The sequence below is a fragment of the Ceratocystis lukuohia genome (genome assembly GCF_044167205.1).
Source record: "Ceratocystis lukuohia strain C4212 chromosome Unknown Supercontig2_pilon, whole genome shotgun sequence".
Lineage (NCBI taxonomy): Eukaryota > Fungi > Ascomycota > Sordariomycetes > Microascales > Ceratocystidaceae > Ceratocystis > Ceratocystis lukuohia.
In genome coordinates this window covers 2,883,464-2,905,254 of record NW_027263521.1, presented here as the reverse complement: position 1 = coordinate 2,905,254, position 21,791 = coordinate 2,883,464, and the positions used below count along the sequence as shown (strand labels likewise).

Sequence of the window (21,791 nt, the reverse complement as noted above, 5' to 3'; positions counted from 1 at the left end):
GCCCTAAAATTCCGGTGTTCACCCGAAGCCCCCACTTGGTTGAAAGAGTTCCAGTGATTTGAAATCAAGGGTTAGAAATCAAAAATTGGCTTTGCCACAAGCTTCAGCATATCCAAAGAAGGTTGGTTTTCTTGGTTTCCCTCCTAGTTCGCACTTTCTTCTCTCTCACAACTAACCAACAAACCCCCATTTTCAGGCACTTTTTCAAGTTCACCGACGACAAAATGGCCCGCCGTCCCGCCCGTTGCTACCGGTACTGCAAGAACAAGGTGCGTTGATCTTGTTTCTTTATTTCGGGTCTCCAGTCAATATTTTCCCCCATCATAATCATATCCGGTTTCATTCTCGTCATCACAAAATCCCTGGATTTGGTGATCTTGAAATTGGATGGGATCAATCACCCATCTGAAATTATCTTTGCCCTTCGACAAATTCCCCATCCATCAGGAAGGACTCTTGGATGAATATTATGTACTTGTAGTATCACTGTTTACTAACATCATCTCATCTATTCAGCCGTACCCCAAGTCGCGCTTCAACCGTGGTGTCCCCGACCCTAAGATTCGCATCTTCGATCTGGGCCGCAAGCGTGCCACCGTCGATGACTTCCCCCTGTGCATTCACCTTGTCTCCAACGAGTATGAGCAGCTGAGCTCTGAGGCCCTTGAGGCTGCCCGTATTTGCGCCAACAAGTAAGTTGGAAATCAATACATCCGAGCTGAACATGGCGTCCATGAACTAGCAACCAGCCAAGCCATGTCCAACAAAGAGCTAGCAAGAAAAGAGGAAAAGGCAACTAGATACTAACGGAAGTTTTTTTCATAGGTACATGGTCAAGCAGTCCGGTAAGGACAGCTTCCACATGCGTGTTCGTGCTCACCCCTACCACGTTGTCCGTATCAACAAGATGTTGTCGTGCGCTGGTGCCGATCGTCTGCAGACCGGTATGCGTGGTGCCTGGGGTAAGCCCAACGGTACCGTTGCCCGTGTCAACATTGGTCAGATCATTCTGAGTGTCCGCACTCGTGACTCCAGTAAGTCTTGTTTTCCTTTCAAGGTTCTCGCAACTCAATTTCTAATTTACCTCACCTTAGACCGTGCTATTGCTCTGGAGGCTCTCCGCCGCTCCCAGTACAAGTTCCCCGGTCGCCAAAAGATCATTGTCTCCAAGAACTGGGGTTTCACCCCTCTCCGTCGTGAGGAGTACGCTGAGCGCAAGGCCGGTGGCCGTGTCAAGGTCGATGGTGCCTACGTCAAGTTCCTGCCCAACTACGGTCCCCTAGAGGAGAACATGCGTGCCTTCCCCGACGCTTTCGAGGCTTAAGCGTCGTGGCTTTTAGTTTTCAATGAATGACAAAAAAAGAAAATTGCACCTAAACTGAGACGGATATGAAGAATTTTTTACCTCTTTTTCTCTTCGAGACGCATTTGATTGAATCGATTATGGCTGAAGTCGGGACGACCATGTTGATTGGCATTAACCTGCCAAAATGTGTTGTGGATAAGATCTTGCGATATGATTCGTGTCTGATGTTCATTAAGCCGTTGCATGACTTGGATATATGCAGATATTAGTGGTGCCATGTCATTTATGTTTAATTAGGTATTTGAATGAAGCATCGTCAGCCGACTAGTGATGGTATAGAGGGATGATGTTACACTCGATAGCTCGTGAATTTGTAATGTTCTCTTTTTGACCTGCGATAGTTATTAGGGTTTATATGGTAACCCCTATTATAAGCTTTCGTGACCTCATCGGCACGTACTTGATAAAAATGGGACAAATGGTATAGGGGATTATGAGGAGTAAAGTGTAGATATTTCCGAGTCTATCCCGAGATCGCAGACTACTTGTTCTGTTACTCATTCCAATGAAGAATTATAGGAGGTATTATGTCTAGAGGTATTGGTTTTAAATTGGGCTCAGCTCAAAGGTGGCTAAAAGAAAATTGTTGACATGAGGTGGATGTCTACTAGGTATCATAATAGGATATGTATATGTGCACATGCGCGGCCATCAAAATGCATGCATGCGCTTGGAGTTACAAGTTACTCGCTACGATCTACCGAGCTGGAGAGCGGGCAATTGAGAATGTGTTATGGCGGAAAGAGGAGGATTGGATCATCCCTTTCTTGTCGGGTAAAACGCGTGACTTGCACACAGAACCCTTGAAAAAGGAGGAGGGTCTAGAGACATGAAACAAAAACAGAGTTTTACTGTTGGTTATTGTATGTAGTAAGAAGAAAGGGAAAGGGGCTTTACATCTTCAGTGCTGGGAGTATTATTGCAATGTGTAAGACTAAAGATGAAGATAGCATATGGGACTCATGATGAAGATAACTTCAATAGCATGTGACAAGACAGTATGGAGTAAAAAGACAGGACATGCGCCTTCAGCGTCATCGACAAGTAGATCAGATTATGCAGGACAGAGAAGAATATAGGAAGGATTTTTATTAGGCTGGGCTAGGAAGCGATGGGAAGGAGAAAAAAAAGAAAAGCCGACAAGTCGTCCAGTAAATATATTTTCTATGCGTATTTTATGGTAAAGTGGGGGTGGGGATCTAGACATCTACATTTTTACGAGTTTACAATAAGAGATGGCTGGCTGGGGCGAACAAAGTATACAAAGCAGTAATATACATGATGCGAGTCACCTCTAGTCCTATGCTTGCGATTTATTTCTGACAACAATGTATCTTTTTTGTTGTTTTCCTGTCCCTCGAAAACTGTTGGGTATCCTAAAAAAAGACCCGTGACTTCTGACTAGTACTTGTTTGTAACTAATGAACAGGAGGGAGGGGAGCAAAATAGGCAAGAAGAGGCCTTCCCAACGAAAAAAAAGACACTCATGAGGAAAGAGCGATAACGAGGCTGGTTGGAGGGCGGAGATGGGACTGAAACAAAATCAAAAATAATTAAAAATTTCTAACGGGAAAAAAACTTCTCCTTTGACCATCATCATAGTCTGCTTGATATTGTTGTCTTGATAGCTGGACCTTGACTTTCCATCCAGAACGTCACCGCGCCACTTTTTTTTTATCGCCCCCTCAAAACAATAACAAACAAGAGGAAAAGAAGAGTAGTAGAAGAAGGAGGAAGCGGCGGGCCCGAACTAACAAGCTTCCTTTTGGCTCCTTTGGTAGGAAAGATTTCGCCTTAGTTGAACTTGGCTTTGCTTGTTCTTTATCAGCTACGGCCGTGCTTTGTTGAGATTTCTGATTCTGTATCCGATTTTAGATTCGTCTACCTGCTGTTTCTCTCCCTTAAGTACAGAGACGAGACGAAAGTTAGAGGCCGGTATTGGAAGCCAGTTTTCTTGCTACTCTTCTAAACACCCACCAGAGAGAGCTTCTTTCCATTTTTCTAATTTTTCCCCTCACCGGCTTTTCATTGTCATTTACATTCTTTCTTCTCATATCTTGCCCGACTTCGGCTGGCCTTATCTTCTCAGACGATAACTAAGGAACGTGGCGTCCTCGTCTCGTCTTCATTTCGATCGTTTGACACGACATTCCTCGAACCTTCCGGCATATCGCACACAAGCATTCCTATATTGATACATATCCACACGCCATGGCTTTTCAAACACGCGCATCTCAGCGTGTGGTGCTCGCTACCGAGACGCAGCAACGCGAGGGTTCTGCTTCAGCCCCATCTCAAACGAGTCGTTCTCGTCGTGGCACACAAACACCCACTCAAGTTTCCCCCGCATCTCAGACTTGGGTGCTGTTCCCACCTGTTGCTGGTTCTGAGGCTCATACCACTTCTTCATATCTTACTATCAATGACAGTTTCAAGTCTCATTCGGATATCGGCACAAGTGTGGATCAGTCAGATCTACATTCTCAATCAGCACACGGCAATCACCACGACTTCGAAGACGATGAGGAAGAGGACGAAGAAGATGATGATGCGGAGCTCGATGTCCTAGACAGCCACCTGGCCGATTTCCGCACTATTCCTAATATTATATCACCAGCATCTACTACCGTGCTGCCAGTACACGATGGCCTAGGATCCTTCCGTCTGCCGACCCACTCAACCAGCCGTCACCTACAGGAGCAGCTGTACGCCTTCGAACAATTTAATCCCCACAATGTCCACCAGAACCCCACAGGTGCCATCCGCCACAATATCAATGCACCGATCAATACAGAAATCGACACAGAAAATCTAGAAGTTGCTGAGCGCAATGAACGCATTGAGGCCTGGAAGCGAGAACACAGCAGGGCACTTCTGGAGGAGATTCAGAAGGAGACTCGCCGGCAACGCCGCCTCTCACAAGCTTCGGCTGCGAGAGGCAAGAGACCATCAGTGGCATCTGCCTCTGTTCATTCAGAGGCCATTGTGGAAGAATCAGAAGCTGGTTTGGCGACTGAAGATGCTGAAAAGATGGAATGGCATGAAGACTCGTCCGACAACAAGGCTAAAGAAGACGCTACTGACGACGAGGAAAAGCCGCATGGCTTCTTGGACCGCATCACTAAAAAGGTCATCAAGGACATGCTCGACATAGATGACCATACACTTGCCATTCTTGTTGGTGAGGCCTATGTAACTGACGACGACGACGACACACAAGCTACTCCCCGGGCTTCATCACCCGTTCGTGGTGGGCCAAATATGGCTAAAGAGGACTCTTCGTGGCAACTTCGAATGGTCGAGAGTGTAGCTCGTGAGCTCGGCCTATTTGTCAATACCGTCACGCCCCACCCACATCCTGGCGCTTTTTCTATGTATAAGCGTGTCCAGCAAGACCGCATCCCCTATGCTGGCCTGGAGGTTATTCCCGAATCAACACCCGCTGCTCCTAAACAGAGTCTTTCGCTACTCGAATCCCTTTCCCAGTCGGCATTACAGTTTAAGCCCTCATTTTCGTTACTCCAACCAACGAACTCTGATTTGCCCAAGGCGACAGCGGATAGATCCGGAGACACTAAAAAGTCACAGGCCAGGACCGAGACTGAGGGACACGGCAACAACGAGCGCTTTACTCAGGAGGAATGGGAGAAAGACTTGGACATTAAGCTTGTCTTCCGGTACTTGCGCTCCCGCTTTGTACCCGGGTCTAGCTCATCCAATATTTCCACAGCTAGCGCAAATCATCCGGTGACCTCAAGCCCAATGGACCCGGCGGCTAAAGCTGCACGAATTCGTCAGCATCATCCATTGATTGGAGGCAGAGTACCTGCTGATCGGCGCGCGTTCAAAGCTACGGCACCCGGATCACCAGTGGCTTTGCGTCATGGATCGACCTGTAGCCAGAGCACACGTCGCTCAGCTCGACGGAGCAGTGCGTCTTCGCGTCATTACTGGGATATTGGCGGGTCGATTGGGACAGGCTCGGTGGTTGCGACAGCGACAAACGGACCGATGGGTGCGTGGGGAGAGGTTTGAGGGCTCAGCAAATTGATGGATATGCCCTGCCCGGCATTTTAACTTGGGACTACCATTGCTTTTGCTCTCTTTGACACATGGTGTAAAAATAACATCTGTGTTTTCTATTCTTTTATGCCCTTCTGGAGCGTTGATGATGCTCATGATATTTTAGCGTGTATCTACACATCCCATCTCGCATAATCTATTACTACATCTACTTGAAGATTTCAAGACTTGTTATGCTCCCTGCTACATTTTTTTCCTTCTTTTTGGCATGCGCAATCTCAAACCACTCCATTTTCGCATCTCAAGATTAATGACATACCTTATTTACTCATGACAACATATAAAACACAGCACATAATACATCAGATACAAAAAACGATACCTGGCTTCCTATTTCGTGTAATTAAAATTATATATTAGTTCTCAGAGATTGAGTCCTTGCCAACGCTTTGCTGAATCGCGAACAAAACTATGACAACATATAGCTTTCATTCCCTATTTGCCACCCAACCAGCTCTTTGCCTTTGTTGCATGCTCGTCAACCTTGCGGTCAAACTCGTCAATCTTTTTAAGCGCTTCGTGTTTGACATCGGCCATATGGTTTTGGGCTGTAGACTTTGTGTTGGTGAGTTGCGTCTGGGCTTGGGCAACGGCCGTGTCAATCTTGGCCCCGGCTGCGTCTAGCGAAGCGCCGGCTTGTGCGCCAATGTTCTTGAGATCCTTTTCAGCGGAAGAGGGGATGTTGAAGTCGCCTAGTGCAGGAGAAAGAGAAAGGTTAGAGGCTAAGGTCTATTAATTGGTGTTTGAGCAAAACGAGAAACGAGAGCACTTACGCCGGGCGGCTCGTTTGGCAGCAGCTGAGTCGCCGCCTGATCGATACATGTAAAAGCCGATTCCGCCAATGGCGGTGGCACCAAGAATCATGGGCATACGGTTGGCCATTGTAAGGATGATGGGACAATAGTGATTGATGGAAGTTTATACTATATGAAAGAAAGCAAGATATATGTAGGCTAGATGGCAAGATTCGTCTGATGCAGATTGAGGTTACGATTACAGATACTCTACATGGTGATGGCGATGGCGATGGATCATCTCCTTTATATCCCCATCCATAAGCTCTTATTTCTTAGCTCTTTCGGTGCAAGCGGTTGCAAGGGAGAATCCGGGCCGGGACAGAAAATCAGAATACAGAAGGGCACAGAAGGAGGCGGAATAGCACAGATGACGCTGCATAGAGTAGAAGCCTATAATCCAAGGGTGGAGAGAGGCGTAAAACAAAAGTTTGGAAATGTCTGGATGCGGATAGAATGACGTGAAACTGTAGCTGAATTTAGAACTGGAAGCTAGAGCTGGGAGTTTGGCGCGAGCTATGCTGTGCAAGTAGGGCTTTTGGGTGGGAGGAGCTGTAGTAGGAATGCAAAATAGTGTGGTTGATGTCAGACTTTAGGACGAAAGACCGGTGGCCTACGAGCCAGACTGTTTCTGGGAAAGGAAGGGATAGTAGAAGACATTGAAGAAAATGGGAAAAAAATAGAGGGGGTTTGCATCCGGGAAACACAGGGAGAAGACGCGGAGAAAGCAAAGGAGGTCAGATTGGGAAAGGTTCAGAAGCAACTTCCGCTCGCTCTACACCTTATAATGTCGATTTGTCTAGAACTACTCTTCACCTGCTCTTTGGCATGGGCGAGTCCAGCGCTAATAATATAAGCTGACGTTGAGGATGACGAGAAGTTGGAGTCAGCCAAACGTATATTTAGAAAATAAGCTGCAAAATATAGCAAGAATATAAGACGCTAGGCTGGTGTGTGCAGCTGCCTGCAGGGGAGACAAAGAAGGAACCTTTAACGGAAGGAAGATACCACCAATGAGACATCGTGAATCGACAGCCAATGATTGGTAGCAAAACACAAGGAGCGAGAAATAAAGGGTAAGAGGGAATAAAGAAAACGCTTGATAAACGCTTGATCTAGTCTTGTACAGAATGTTACTCTGTAACGGAAACTACCCCTCCTCCCTTGTACCTGCCCTCTTGGTCTGCCCTTTCAAGTTCGAACCAGGAAACTGCGCAAAAGGGCAAGTGCGCCAGGTTGAGGGCCCGTGATTACAAGAAGCAAGGCAAGTATGACAAGGTTGGTGGCAGTAGCAGGACTTAAAGCTTGGGAGGCCTTATTTTACTGGGGACGAATTTCTTCATATCAACAATAACCACAGCCTTGATATTATCGCCGTAACAGCCATTATCACCTCTTCAATTTTGCCTAGCCGGAAGCATCATATAAATAATTCTTTTTATTAGCAGTTTTCCTTCTCTATATTGCTGAGCTTCGCAGTCGTGACATGACATCATCTATCGCAATCTAGGCCTTCCTTGTTCGAGTTTCCAAACACTAAACGATAGTGTGAGCCGATGATTGGATAGATCCCCGTCGATCGCGGTTGGCTCTATCTTTTTTTCCGGCTTTCTATCAGCGCTCTCCTACTCTCTTTGCCACATCCACGTAACGCTTGTTGACAGATGCCACACATCAAATCTTCCCGCCGGGTCCCGCCGCTGCAAGATGTTGACTACGATCACGAAATCAACCTCGTTGACCACGACTGTGATTCGCAGTCGGCAGCGGCCTCAGACAGAGTGTGCTCGGAGACCAACTTTTCTACTACTGTCGCTGAAGATAATGGCCCTGCTTCTTCACAGGTTGATTCCCGAGGCCGGTTGAAACAGACACAAAGCTCGACATTAAAGCCTAATATCAGCTCAGCATTCTTAAGTATTGGCGGAGCTGGAGCTGCTCTCGGGGGAGGCCCTATCCTGCCGGTCCCATCAGAGGGCTCCTCCAGCGCTCATTACACTATGGCGGTTCCAAATGACGCTGCGGCATCCGTTGTTGCCGCGTCCAAAACCGAGATCCGAGGGGTTTCAAGAATCTTAATTGACGAGACAATAGGGAGAAATAGCCTGTCTACTGTAGTGTCAAAGCAGCCAGAAATAATCGTCTCCGGTAAGTTTTATTGAATTTTTAATCGGCGGTATTCTTCGTGTTCTAACTAGCAATCTAGCTGTACCGCCTTCCCGGGATGGATCAGCCCAGACTCCTTGCACGCATCGGTCGACTGACCACGAATGGGTCATCGACGTCTTATACGAAAACCAGCGCGGCCTTTTTCTTTGTGGCATGCCGCTTTTCTCGGCGGAGGCTTTAGGAAACCTAGACCCTGCGCCGTGGACAAACGCCTTTCATAAACCAAGTCTCACAGACCCGCATGAAGCCCAGCTTCCCGATCCAAGCTGGCAGTGGGCCTGGTCTGAATGGCGCGTTAACCATGACTCTCTGACAGACTGCGATGAAGACGGCTGGGAATACAGCTTCATGTTTTCAAATAAATTTAGCTGGCATGGACGAACGTGGTACAGTTCCTTTGTACGGCGTCGGGCATGGACACGCAAGAGAATACGGAAGCACACCGGCGCCCCGGGCCTCATTGTAGAGTCCCCAACTAGTGGCTATGGTCATGCAGATCTACTAGAACCTAGACAGTCGAGCGAGCAAGACCGGTCAGGATATAGCCCTGGTGAAAGCTCAACTAGCACCCCTGTAGACCAATGCCCATCCCGAACAGGTCGCAATCCCACTAGAGAGCCAAGCTATATAGACAGCAGGAGCTCCTCTACGCATGGTCGATCACGAAGTATGGCCAGCGCCTCACGCATGTCTCGTATTGAGTGCGGGCTGGAAGAGGGGCTGGATAACATTGAAATCTACGATGCAAGACACCTGCTGAACATACTGCGAGTACAACGGGTGGATCGTGAGAAGCTCGAGGCTATTAGAAACTACCTCAAAAACGCCCAAGATGATTTCCAATATCTCCAGGACGCAATGCATGAGATTATGGGTATCTTTGTGTTTCAGAATTCGCGGCGACAAGCACTTGCCCAGGTTGCCCAAGCCTGTGAAGATGTTGAGAAGAATCTGCAGGAGATTGGATCAGATGCAAGTCGCTGTGACGAAAGAACTTGGGCTACGAAAAGGCTGGGATATCTCGAGGCTGCCAAAAAGCATGCTGAAGAAGAAGTGCGCAAGCTGGCGTACTGGAGCGATGTAAGGGCACTAGAGAATAGGCTTGGAGAGATAGAGAGTGCCTCCATGGCGGTGGCTAGAGAGACATGCGGCACTAGTGAGTCTGATATAGACTCTAGAAATGGAAGTGATAGTGGTTATGGTAACGTGTCGCTGTATAGATAAGAGAAAGAGTACAATAGAATTGATGGCATTATTCTAGCTTCATAATGATGTAAGTTACACTTGTGCCATCATAGATTTTCCAGCCCTGGCGCCAGCTGTCTTGCAGCTGGCGGCAGAGAAAGGCATTGATAAGGGTTAATTAGGGTACATCCCATCACGGTAACAAAACTATCCACTTTAAGAAGATAGAAGATAGCATAGCAATTTGCACTTTGCTCAATAGAGTGATAGTCATCAAATCACCTATGGTTGTGGGCCTTCGACTCAAAGCTTGGCATGCCTTGGATTCAACACCGCCTCGACACGCCCGTAAGATATCTTGCTCGAGAGCGTATCAATAGCCGTCCATGACTCTTGCGACGAAATGGAGACCCTTACCTAGGGTTCTCCTCAATTCCCCCGTCACCTCTACGGCCTCAGTAGCTTCGGCTTCCTCGACCGACAGTTACCATGCTTCTACGCCATTGCCAGCTTCAACCCCAGGATTAGCAACCCAGCGATGGTCTTTCTCAACCTCTTCATCCCAGCCCGCAAGTATCTCACAGCAACCCGGGCCTGCCCCCGCAACAGCCAACTCAACATTAGCGAGAATACGAAGGCGGCGCGGGGCGATATCTAGTACAGGCGGGGTATCAGCAGCACCGGAGATGTCGCAGATGAACGAGGACATGATGGCCTTGGCCTCACTCTCGGCTGGCCGGTCGGTCGTAGTCAAGCCATTGCTCAAGTACCCTCGTCCAGAGATGTCATGGTATGCCGGAGGTCAGCACAACAAGAGTCTAGGCACACAGAAGTATCTAGAGAAGGAAAGGATGAAATACGGTAGCAGCGATGATGCTGATGCGATGAACCCTGATTGGCGAGGGATTGTGGCTACCATGCTGGCGACCACGCCCAAGACAACCATGTGGAAAGGTGACGTAGTGAGGGCTGTGGTTGGAGCGACGCTTCTAGATGAACTCCTTTCTGGTGTCGACAGGAACATCTGGGAGATATATAGCCGTACTGGGTGCACCATGGATGTATACCCACATAGCAAAGAGGAACGGGACAAGACGAACGGCCAGGAGGCCGGCTATGTGGTTCTCTCAGGCGACAGTAACGCAGTGCGCCAGGCCATGACTGAGATACGAACATTAGCTCAGTGTGCTGCCTTAACGGACACTACAGCAACGCTACGACCGCTAGGTCCGGATGAGGCTCTGAAGATTAGGCTGACTGCAGAAGGCCGTTTCACAACAGCCTACGGTGAAAAGCCCTCACACATCCCCGCACTACAGGGCCGATGTGATGCCAAAGGGTTGCTCGAAGAACATGCCACTATACCAGCGGAGTGGACACAACGCAGCTTGCTGAACTACATTGCCCAACTAGCCTTTGCCCACCTCTCACAAAACAAGACATTTACTCTCTACGGGACGCCCCAGGCTCGCGATGAGAGCCGGCTAGAGCTGATGCACAAGGCGTTTGCTGCCCCGGAGGCCCGCCATGCCGTCTCCATTGCGGCCTTCAAACGTGCTATTTATTCGGCACTGATGTCCGGGCCACATAAGCGGCCACACATGCGCATTCTGTTTAGCAAGATGGTTGATCTGCAGCTGATGCCTGACACCGATGTGTTTAACATGTTTCTTGAAGATGCTACGAAACACAAAGACCTACGCAAATTCAGGTCCGTGCTGTGGATGATGGCCAACTACGGCTGTGTGCCGAATTTACAATCGTGGATGCAATTACTACGCCTCGTCGAGCACGAGGAGGCCAAGAGGCACATTCTGCGCTCTATGCACAGTATTGGTCTGCTCTACGATTCACGGGCTCTGCGTTCTGTGGCACGGGAGATGGTCTTCTTCGACGCTCATCGGGCCATGCAGGGCTATGAACCATATGATGAGAGGACTACCAACGAGTTTATCAATGAGAAGAAGCCGCCCGATGACTTGCTCACCAGCATGGACTCGAGCTCACCCTATCAACAGCAAGATGCGCCAAACAGTCCCACACAGAATCCAAGATATCCCAACAAATCAAACGTAGGCGATTTGTCCATACCTGAATTTATATCTCAGCTGGAGAAGCACTACGGTCCCAACTGGGCTTCAGTTGCTGCCATACGCCATATCGTCAATGTATTTTGCATGTTTGGCCGTTTCAGTGCCGTGTCGACCTTTCTGGCGCGGATGGGCTGGAACTACAAGCGTGATCCGGTGGTATACAACATTATCCTTTCTCGTGCACGCACTCTCGGCCGCTGGAAGCCCATGCTGCAAACGTTGCACGCCATGGCTCAGGCCGGCGTGCCCGTTGACGAAATTGGCTACACACAGCTATTTGCCTTTGCGCGAAAGGTTAAGTGGCCCAATACCCAGGCTATCGTCTGGGCATATGCATGTATCGCCGATCGCACTACTATGCACATGCGGGCTGCGGTTTCGTGCCAACTGCGCTACCCTGGCTGCAGTATGACGAAAAGCTTTCATGTCTTTGGCCTGCAATCAGAATATGTTGTGCCAGCACTAGTACCGCGTGAGCTAGCTAGTAGATTTGCTGAAGCATCAAGTATCGCCACAATTCGCACACGCAGTCGTTCGCCGAACCCTTACTGGTTTTCATCTGCATTCAATACCGATCTGCCGCCGTCGTCGGAAGCGCCCTCCAACAATCCCATTGCTATGCGCAAGCTGGGTGCGACACTAGTGGAAATATTCCGCCAGGAAATACAGATCGAAAACAAGAAAAGGCTTGTGCCGTGCATCTCGCTGATCGACATGCTGACTAAGGCGTACACATGGGATCAAAAGCTGCTTGTGAAGTCTAAGAAGGAGGCAGCCACAATCCGGCTAGTTACAAACCAGAATTGGCCAACACTCGAGATTCCGCTGCGCACTAAGGGTACGGGCCCCGTAGTGCGCACACTAACCATTCCCGTGGTCCGGGCAAAAATTGTGAGAAGCAAGAGTATAAAGAATCGGGACAAGTTGCTACAGGGTGAAAGGGGAGAAGGGGAGGTGGAGGAAGAGCAGGAGCAACAACAATGACACTACTATGAGTAGCAGGGGTATGAGTCGAGGTTGTACTAGTACGTACCGATGCAGATTTGGAGGCTAGATGGGGACTGAGTTGCTGCACAAAGGGGAAATAGTATGTTGTCACGTGCCTGTGTAACCAAAACATACCTGTAACATTACAACTTTAAGCATATATTGATTTGGCCTGCGTCATAACACATAAAGAAAACGAGAAAGAGAAGAACCGATACTGTTGAGGAAAACCTGCTTTTCCATATTCCATGCTCCCTCATCCCCCTCTTGCCCTCTAAACAACAAGTCGGCCATCACAAAAGGGACATACCTGGCGGATAACGGTATCAAACGGTTCAATTGCAATCAGTCAACCACAACGCCCCTACCTTGGGACCAAAAAACTCCGCTATCAACCGGACAGCGGACAACAACAATACCAACTCTTTAACCCCTCGACTCCTCAGCCTCACCCCATTCTTCTCCTTCATCTCCTCACCCCTCTTCTCTCACTGATATCTGCTCAAGCTCAAACCCCAAACAGCAAACAATCAACCTCCATCTCTTCAAGCTCAACTCTCGTGTCCTTTGTATTGGGGGTCGGGACCCAGCTGGAATCGACATGCGTAGTAGTCTTCTCGCTTTCTCACAACATTCGCCCTAATATATATAAAAAATAAAAAGTTTCAACCTGCATCCAGTCATGATAACAGTATGCTAGGTTTCACTTTTTTTCTTCTCCATTGACAGCCGCTGCTGTTATACTCTGAGGCTTGGTCTGACTCTTGTCTGCTGCTGCTGTCGCTGTTGCATCTCCATTTCCTGCTGATGAGTCAGCCGAGCTGTCCGCCGCAGCCTTAGGCGAGTTGTCCTTAGGAATTTGGCTCTGGAGATCCTTTTCCTCTTCGATGCTATCGAACATCTCAGCATCCTCATTCTCTAGGGACATGTTGCTCTCGTTGCCATCACCCAAAAAGATAATTCTTCCAGGGTAGTTTCCAAGACCAATGCGATGGGCCTTGAACTTATCTTCCTCATACGTTTCCTCCACTTCGTCATAGCCATGGTGGAACCCGGGTCCCCGGAACTCGGCTATACGACGACGCAACGTCAGTATTGGGCGTCAGTGACCGAGATCTAGGATATCGGATACTCACCATACGCAGGAGGGGCACAAGGACCATCACCATCGGCAACCCTCTGGGCAACCTGCTCGTACCACTCCTCTTTGGTCTTGCCATTCAGGAAAGCAATAATAGACATGGTCATGTTGTCACAACCAACGCCACCAGTTTCCGAGCTAGAAGCAACGCAATTATCCATCATGTTTTCGCAAATCTTATCAAGGTCCTGCTTAGCAGCAATTCCGCGACGGACGAACTCGACGACAGCCTGGGAAGATTGGCAATCCCAGATTCCTGCAAAGGAGAAAAAAGGATGAGTCAGCATGCTAGTTTTCATCTCACCCTTCTTCCCCGTCTCCTTCCTAACACATTTGCGCTTGCATATACACCTATGTATATGGCCGCATTCACATCATCAAGGGGGTTGGTTATCTTACCATCGCAGGCCACAACAAGAAACTCGTCGTCCTCAGTCAGCTGGTGAGTTTCGACCTCAGGGAAAACAGTGACTATTTGTTGCTCGGGAGGCAGGTCGGCACTCTTCTTGAACTCAAAATCGCCAATAGCCCGAGAAAGGGCAAGATTACCGTTGACACGGCCAAAGTCGACAAAACCGCCAGCGGCAGTGATGCGGGCCTTTTCAGACTCAAGAGTAGGTTTGTGATCGTTAGACATAGGCTTAGCCCGGCCCTTGATGCCAAGAACGCTGCGAGAATCACCAGCATTGGCCTGTGGTTGGTTTTTTATTAGTCTATACACATCCAGTTGTAGAAAAGTAAACAATAAGCGGATTACTTACGACGTAGAGCTTGTCACCGACGACGAGAGCCACACAGGCTGTGCAGCCGGAGACTTCATCCTCGTACCTTGGGTCTTTTTACCATGTCAGTATTAATCCCCCCAAAAAAAAAGACAATCATACAATAAGAGCCCGGGGGGAGTGGAGAGGGAGGAGGGATTTACTGTTTAAAATGGCTCTGTCTGTGGCAAGGAAACAATCCTCGAGCGCCTTTTTGAAATTGCCTTCTTTGAAGGAGTCCTGCTTCACTAGGATTTCATGAATATGTTTTCCTGAAAATTGGGCAACTCTATCGCCGCCATGGCCATCAAAAACTCCGAAGAGTGACATCTGTCCTTCAACGGTGCTTGTCTGTTTGGTGGCGGCGAGGAGATCGAGAACATTAATATGGGCATCTTCCATGCTGATACGCCAGCCCTGCATAGCAGAGACGCCATAGAGCAGCTTAGAGTCTTCGCCCTTCTCCGACGTCTATTGAAAATGCAAGTTTTTAAGTCAGCGTGCGTTCAAGGGAGATATTCAAGGTTTCTTGGCTCTTTTTTATTGGGAGAGGGGAGGAGCAGTCGATCGAGATGTTCCGCTCGTAGAGTGGTGTGTGTGCCGCATAATTGCATGCCGATGCTTCTTTTTGTCCATGTCCATTTCCTGCTATTCCCTTTTGATGCTCAGCCATGTCTCAAAGAAGGTTGGACAGTCCTTGTGATGTCAAATACGTCATGTATATAGACAAGGAGGACTTAGTAGTGATCAAAGCTATGACAGGTATGTCTAAATCCGGAAACCGAAGCGCAAAAAAAAGTTGCAACATGGGCGAATAGGAGCTTTTAGAGGTAATCTTCTGTTCGAAGCGACGAATAGTATGTGGTCTCGTGATTAAATAGGAGAAAAACAAGGCTAACTTTTTTTTTGCCGTGGTAGAAACGATGGTAGGGTTGTAGTTCACTCAAGTGTAACCAAGAGACCAAGCCGAATGATTAAAATCGGCAGAATCGTGGCGGGTAGCGATGTACTTGAGGCGAAGTAGCATAGCTGCGCGGGGTCGAGAGGACGAAAATAGAGATTAAGCAAGATTAAGAGAGATTGTGTGTGGGCACGTGGTCGACTGCAGAATAAGGAAAACCTAGCAAGCAGTAGGGAAGAGGCGGACGAGATCGAGCGTGTGTCAAGGCAAAAGAAGCAAAGACAAATGGGTAGACAGTAAAAAACACACACACACACACAGCTTCGGGCCATGCGGCTGGAATTGGACACGGATGCAAGATTAATGCAATCGGACAAGCAGAGCAATATCGCCGTAGCCACAGTAGTAGCTACGAGGTAGTGAATCAATGGCAATAGCAATAGCCATAGCAGAAATATAGCATGGCATAGCACGGCAGGCAGCAAGACAATACAAGGTCGATGTCAGGCGGGTCGGACATGACAAGAAATGGGATGGGCCAAATCAAGATCATACCAGATCATACAAGACAAAGGGCAGTGTAGATAGGGCAGCATAGGATGAAGGGTTGCAGTGCGATGCGGTGCAGTGCGGAGATAAAGCAGCGCAGCAAAGGGAAAGTCGTCGTTGATTGATTGAATGGCTGACTGGCTGGCTGGCTGGGTAGACAGGACTTGCGGGGAGGCGCTTGCTTACCTTTTCGACGACAGGCTCAGAAAGAGTCTGACCCATGATGAAATTTTTCTGCGTTGATCGTGGGTATGAAGCGATAGAAAATGCGAGTGGGATCGAGGCTGGTTGAGAAAGAAGATTTGACGAACAGGAAGAGGAAGTGGGCCTATGAATGGACGGGATGGGGGGTAGATGAGCAAAGCAAAGAAACGGGTTTGATCAGATCAGTCCAGGATGAAGAGAAAGAGAAGAGGGATGAACAGTCGTGGGTCTGGTTGTCTCGTCGGGTCTGTTCTGCCTGGCTTTGTTTGTTGGCTTGGGCTGGGCTGGGCTAGACTGGGGGCCTGTTGAGCAGAGAGGGGGAGGAGAAAAACCCAGAGCAGAAGGGGCGCCACCAAGGACAAGAGAGTCAGATGTGTCGTGGAGAGTTTGTTTGTCGAGCAAGGCAATGCGAGGATGAATGGCCGAAAAAAAACAGATTTCTAGGCACAGAGAAAAAAGTGAAGAAAAATGAAGAAAGAAAGGGAGAAGTAGAATAAATTTCTGGGCAAGAGAAAAAAAGAGAATTATGAGCTGGAGATGGAAAAAAAAAGAAAGAAAAAAGAAAGAAAACCCCCGGCAAGACGGAGTCGGATGCAGGCAAGATTTAGTGGATAGTGGAGAGGCTTGTTGTTGATAATCGCGGGGTTGCCTTGAAGTCAGTGAACAGCAAGGAAATAAGCTAGTGGACAGGCCAGAGATTTTGGTTGAGCCACAGTAACCGTTAGTTTACAAATCCAGAGTTACAGGGAACAAAGGAGGACAGGCTCTGTTAGTACGGGACAGATGTCATTAGACCTCGCTGGAAAAGAAGGGCTGGGCAGGTTTTTGGGGAAAGGGGAGAGAGGGGGGAACAACAACACAAAAAGCTTGTTATGGTAGCACTCTAAAGGCAAACTTCGCTCAGCTTGTTGGAGATCTCAAACCTCAAACTGGACAATTTCATGCTTTGCCTTGCCTACATTCTTGCTTGCGAGGAAGGAGAGAACTGATGCTAGCAGAAATGTGCAATCAATCAACAAGCCCAAAAGCCTACCACTAATCTTCTGGTGTTTCCTATGCACTAGCCGAAATGATTGCTCTGTTGAGCTGGTGATGTAGTGATGAAGCACTGACAATAGTGGGCAGGGGATTATAGGACGTACCAACTGTAGCTTGCGTTTCAGGAAGCTGGATCAATCGGTGGTATAGGGTTCTTGGGGCCCTGTCTTCCTAGCTTGAGTCACCGCTAGTGCTTTGTCTCTTGTTGGTTTGCTACTCGTCAACTGTCGCTTGTCGCTTATCGCCAAGTCAGTAACTAAGGAAATGCTGGTAAAGCCGGAACAATGCTTGTTTTTGGCCGTGGCTTTGCTGACAAGACGATTATTCAAACAAGTCCATCTGTTGAAGTCTACAATAAGAAGAATGCAAAGGTTAGAAAAAAGAAAAAGAACAAGAACAAAAAGGAGAACATGTCCATGGACAGCACCCTGATGGCAAAAGAGAAATCTCTTCAAAAGATCACCACCACGATATGGGCAATTGCTTCACGTTGCTGAAATCTTGACATTTGACTACCCAACACCCATTACTCTGTTGCATATCACCCATATCTAGTAAGCTCTCCTAGCACCAACCATTAAAACAACGCCTGCACTGTAGTGCACTGATGGCGGGGGCGGGGAAAATCCTCTCCCCCAGTTTGGCCTCCCCGCCCTCCAGTGTGTCGCACTGTCCTATGATGAGACTCCCCACTCCATGTTTTCCAGCACACCTTATTGCATATACTGTCCATTTGACACAGCCTATCACTCACCTATCTATCCACTACCTCTGTCTCACTCCCCCCACGTTGTTCTCCTCTTGTCTCCTTCCCTGTTCTGGCGCTCCCAATGGCCTAGAACTTCAATTTCAATGCCCAATGCATTATCAGCAAATCTTAGATAATGGTGCCTCAACGTGTAATCTCCACGGGCTAGCACTGTCCAGCATCTTCAACATGAACATCATGAATTACATAATGCAACTCTTGTTATATTCCTGATGTTGTCCTGTCTTATGACCGCCAATAGCCTGCCATACCAATTATAGACTCATCTCATTCTCATATTTATCTGCTGCTATTGTATACGGACAGCCCAATATCAAACTCGCTCAAAACCTGCTGAATGCAGGAAACTATAGTCAAGGAAATAGAAACAAAATAAAAGGGAAAAAAGTAAAAAAAAAAAAAAATAATGACAAAAACATGTTCGCCCAAGACATGTTCAACAGCTGCGACTTTGCAAGTTGTCGCTTTCTCTCCAACATCAAACCACGAAATCAAATGAACCCACCCTCAGTACCTAGTGAATTCACAGTGCTCATTGACTGGAATTCTCGCGCTGTAATGAAAGACGGCTTTGACACTGGATACTCCCCGTAGCCCAGATAAGGCAGGCCCATCGACCTTGGGTTATCCCCTTCGTAGCCAATAGGGATCGACTGCATAAATTCGTCGCTGACTGCTGATCCTGAAGTTCTTCTGCTCCCACTCGCCTTACGCCTTGACGGCCCGTTGTGTGTCATCCGTCGCCGGTCACTGCTGCCCCCTAGGGAGCTTTGGCGGGACCCAGACGAGTATGACCGCGACTCGGCCGACGAAACAGAGCGGCGTGTACTCCCTGAAGATGCGGTACCGCCATAGAGGTCGCGGTACGGAATGTCAAGATACTCACGCGAGGCACCCGACTTCCAGTTATCGGCAGCAAGCTGATTTTCTTTACCCTGCATCGACTCTAAACTAGCGGTAGTTGGCTGCTTATGCCGCTCGTTCATGCGAGGCCCCAGCGAAACACGCATGTTCAGGTTGCTGTTGCTCTTGCTAGACGTAAGACTGCCTTGTCCGCCTGTTCTACGACTTGATTTCCGTGGAATTGACGGTTCTCCTGGAATGTATGAATAGTGGGTTGTTCGATTTGATAGAGGGCCTTTCTCGGCCTGCGAGAGAGATGGATTTCGAGAAAGAGACAATGGCGTGGGTGTAGCGTCGTCGGGATGAGGTGTGGCGTCCGGCCAGACATGTACCATTGGTGGCGATTGTGGGCGCCGCACATTACCCAAAAGCGACGAGAGATGAGCTGGGGGTGGAGGAGAAGGCGTTGAAGACTCGCGAATAGATGGGAGAGCCTCGGAGCTAGGGATATCAGGCAAGGATCGATCTGTCCCGTTTTGTATCTGTGGAAGCTCTTGATCTTCTTCTTCTTCTTCTTGCTCCTTTGTTCGCGTCACTTCTTCGCTCCTGCGAGCTTCCTGGTCCAGAATATCAACCATAGGAACGTCTCTATCTGAGCTCATATCAAGAGACCTCCTCGTTTCAGGCATTTCTGGAAATGACCCAAGATCCGGGAGATCCGGCAAAGACGGGGCTGAGAGATCAGGCTCACGGCGAAATGACGATGTCTGCGGCTCAGTATACCAACTAGACTGGTCAGCATTTGAGACCGCCTCACTCTGGAAGGTGGCGTCTCTTCCCAGGCGAGATGCTTTAGACATAAAAGCCTTCTGTGGGGAGCGTGGGTTAGCCTCAATAGTAACCCAGGATTCACTACGCCGAGGGCCAGACTCGCTAAACGAGCGGGCAGTACGTGTGTCCACAGTTAGATCACGCGCCATGTCAGAGTCTGAGTAGGCTCCACGAAGGCCGCCACCCTGATTGCCGTAAGTTTTGGACTGGTGACCGTGGAAGGGGAAGTTGTCGATGTAACGGTACTCCGAGTCAGTGGGGCTTCGTTCATCGAATGAAGTGCGGGTTTCATCACGGCGAAGATCTGACGGCAATGGGCCAATTATTTCCTCAACGATAATAGTCTTAGGTCTAGGGTTCCGACGACGACGATGCTTAACGAGACAAATGACAATACCAGTCAAAAGTATAGCACAGACAATGGGAAGGATAACAACCAGAGAAATTTGAGCCTTGCTCAGTTTGTCCGACTTTTTATGTGACCCATCAGAGCCTGAGCCAGTCTCGTCAGTAATGTCAACAACAGCCTGTATAGTTTGTTTTACACCCGTGAGAGTCTGCGAGTTGGCAGTAACAGTAAGTTGAAACGTTGACGGCTGCAAATCTCCGGGAGCAGTGCCTGCAAGTTTGAGGCCGTTGATTTTCAACCAAGACTGGTTGCTGTCAATGGTAATGGCCACGTCGGAAGCATTGGAAACATAACGTGCGAAATCGAAATCAACGGTCTCACCGGGGACAATTTTGATCGAAGGTATCTTATCAGTGAAAAGAGAGTCAGCGATGTTGACAACCACCTGCACGCCCAGACTGTCCGAGAGTGAATCTTTAAATTGGATGAGGAACTTTGTAGATTCAGCCTCTGATGGAGCAGTTCCGGAAATATCCCAGCTGTCTTCATTAAAGGACACCCATGAGGGCATGTTTTCTGTGTCAACAGTGAGATTTCCAGGTGAGACGCGGCCTCCATCAAGCTCAATTTCGTCTTTCAAGCCATCGTAGCTAATAGTGTCGCCCTTGGTCACATTGAGGACAATTATCGGGTTCTCAGAAGTCAGCTTGCGAGTGCCAACAGTGATGTCAAACGACATTGAAATTGCGGAGAAGCCAGGGACATCGGATGCCACAAACTGCAGATCGAAAACTTGTGGGGGGGAAATAAGAGATTCGAATGGAGGAGAAGTCCCTGAGAACTGCAAGGTCTCGCTATTGAATCTGACCCAGGCAGGAAGAGGGCTTCCATCGCCAGACACGGCATAATAATCAAGACTCCCCAAAGCATTGGCAAAGGTCGAGGGATCAAAGGAAAAGTTGAATGCAGTAGATGGGTACAAGAGCAAGGATGAAGGGGCCGAGAAGTCACCAAAGCCCGATATCTGGTCTTCCAGAGGCTTCAGAAGAGCTGGCGCGGGGTTTTTAGAAACAACGATGGTGGCGTTCATCTCAGCCGAGCCCTCGCTATCGGAGGCCACGAGGATCATGTCCACCCCGGTCGAATTCCCACTAGCAACAAAATCATCTGGCGGAGTCCCGTGAATTCTCCTTGACTTGCTGTCTACTGATATCCAGTCCGGGGCATTATTAAGGGTGTATTGGATATCGAGGTTTGAGCTAAAGGTATTGGTAGAAAAGGTATATGAGTACTCGTTTGATACTCTAGCCACCGGTGGAAGCTGTGAATTAAAGGGAAAAGAGATGGTAGGAGTTGCTATAGTCGTAGTTGCAGCTACCAATGCGGCTGCAATATTATAAGCTTGCCGCATGGTCGAGGCCGGTTATAGATATAAGGTATAGATGGAGTATCGCGCAACGATATTGTATGAAACTGACGGCAAAAGTTGTAGTGGATATTAGAGCGAGCTAAGCATAAACAATAGAAATTAAGGACAGTGAGAAAGGAAGAATAAAGAGTAAAAGGAGCGTATGTAAGAAAGATGAAGAAAGGAACTGACTGTGTAAGCGGCGGTCCAATGGCCAAGGCAACAAGAAAGATCATCCAAGTGATAGAAGGAACGAAGGCTCCAGAGGTGGCCGTGACGATAGTCTTGTACGAGAGGACACCTTCAATACAAGTGTGTGT

General features: G+C 48.4%; 7 protein-coding genes across 7 annotated transcripts; 4 read left to right on the top strand and 3 right to left on the bottom strand.

The window, feature by feature from the left end:
* Positions 1-224: 224 nt before the first annotated feature.
* HOO65_020717 (60S ribosomal protein uL16) lies at positions 225-1,324 on the top strand (the record flags this gene model as incomplete). Its single annotated transcript, XM_071006889.1, has 4 exons — positions 225-269; positions 517-692; positions 826-1,034; positions 1,095-1,324. The coding sequence occupies 4 exons, from the start codon at positions 225-227 to the stop codon at positions 1,322-1,324; spliced, it is 660 nt and encodes a 219-aa protein (XP_070861355.1).
* A 2,253-nt stretch (positions 1,325-3,577) lies between these two features.
* Positions 3,578-5,401, top strand: HOO65_020716 (uncharacterized protein; the record flags this gene model as incomplete). The annotated part of the gene is made up of 1 exon (XM_071000140.1): positions 3,578-5,401. The coding sequence occupies one exon, from the start codon at positions 3,578-3,580 to the stop codon at positions 5,399-5,401; it is 1,824 nt and encodes a 607-aa protein (XP_070861354.1).
* A 483-nt stretch (positions 5,402-5,884) lies between these two features.
* On the bottom strand, positions 5,885-6,331 carry HOO65_020715 (calcofluor white hypersensitive protein; the record flags this gene model as incomplete). The annotated part of the gene is made up of 2 exons (XM_071007098.1): positions 5,885-6,171; positions 6,223-6,331. The coding sequence occupies 2 exons, from the start codon at positions 6,329-6,331 to the stop codon at positions 5,885-5,887; spliced, it is 396 nt and encodes a 131-aa protein (XP_070861353.1).
* A 1,576-nt stretch (positions 6,332-7,907) lies between these two features.
* Positions 7,908-10,255, top strand: HOO65_020714 (Meiotically up-regulated protein 65; the record flags this gene model as incomplete). Its single annotated transcript, XM_071006502.1, has 3 exons — positions 7,908-8,391; positions 8,450-9,492; positions 10,019-10,255. 3 exons carry the CDS (start codon positions 7,908-7,910, stop codon positions 10,253-10,255), a joined length of 1,764 nt encoding a protein of 587 aa, XP_070861352.1.
* A 52-nt stretch (positions 10,256-10,307) lies between these two features.
* Positions 10,308-12,674, top strand: HOO65_020713 (uncharacterized protein; the record flags this gene model as incomplete). Its single annotated transcript, XM_071000139.1, has 1 exon — positions 10,308-12,674. One exon carries the CDS (start codon positions 10,308-10,310, stop codon positions 12,672-12,674), a length of 2,367 nt encoding a protein of 788 aa, XP_070861351.1.
* A 706-nt stretch (positions 12,675-13,380) lies between these two features.
* On the bottom strand, positions 13,381-16,251 carry HOO65_020712 (protein phosphatase 2C; the record flags this gene model as incomplete). The annotated part of the gene is made up of 6 exons (XM_071006426.1): positions 13,381-13,748; positions 13,814-14,074; positions 14,218-14,509; positions 14,580-14,653; positions 14,744-15,050; positions 16,216-16,251. 6 exons carry the CDS (start codon positions 16,249-16,251, stop codon positions 13,381-13,383), a joined length of 1,338 nt encoding a protein of 445 aa, XP_070861350.1.
* Positions 16,252-18,531: 2,280 nt separating this feature from the next.
* On the bottom strand, positions 18,532-21,192 carry HOO65_020711 (Cadherin-like protein; the record flags this gene model as incomplete). Its single annotated transcript, XM_071000138.1, has 1 exon — positions 18,532-21,192. One exon carries the CDS (start codon positions 21,190-21,192, stop codon positions 18,532-18,534), a length of 2,661 nt encoding a protein of 886 aa, XP_070861349.1.
* Between the last annotated feature and the right edge of the window lie 599 nt (positions 21,193-21,791).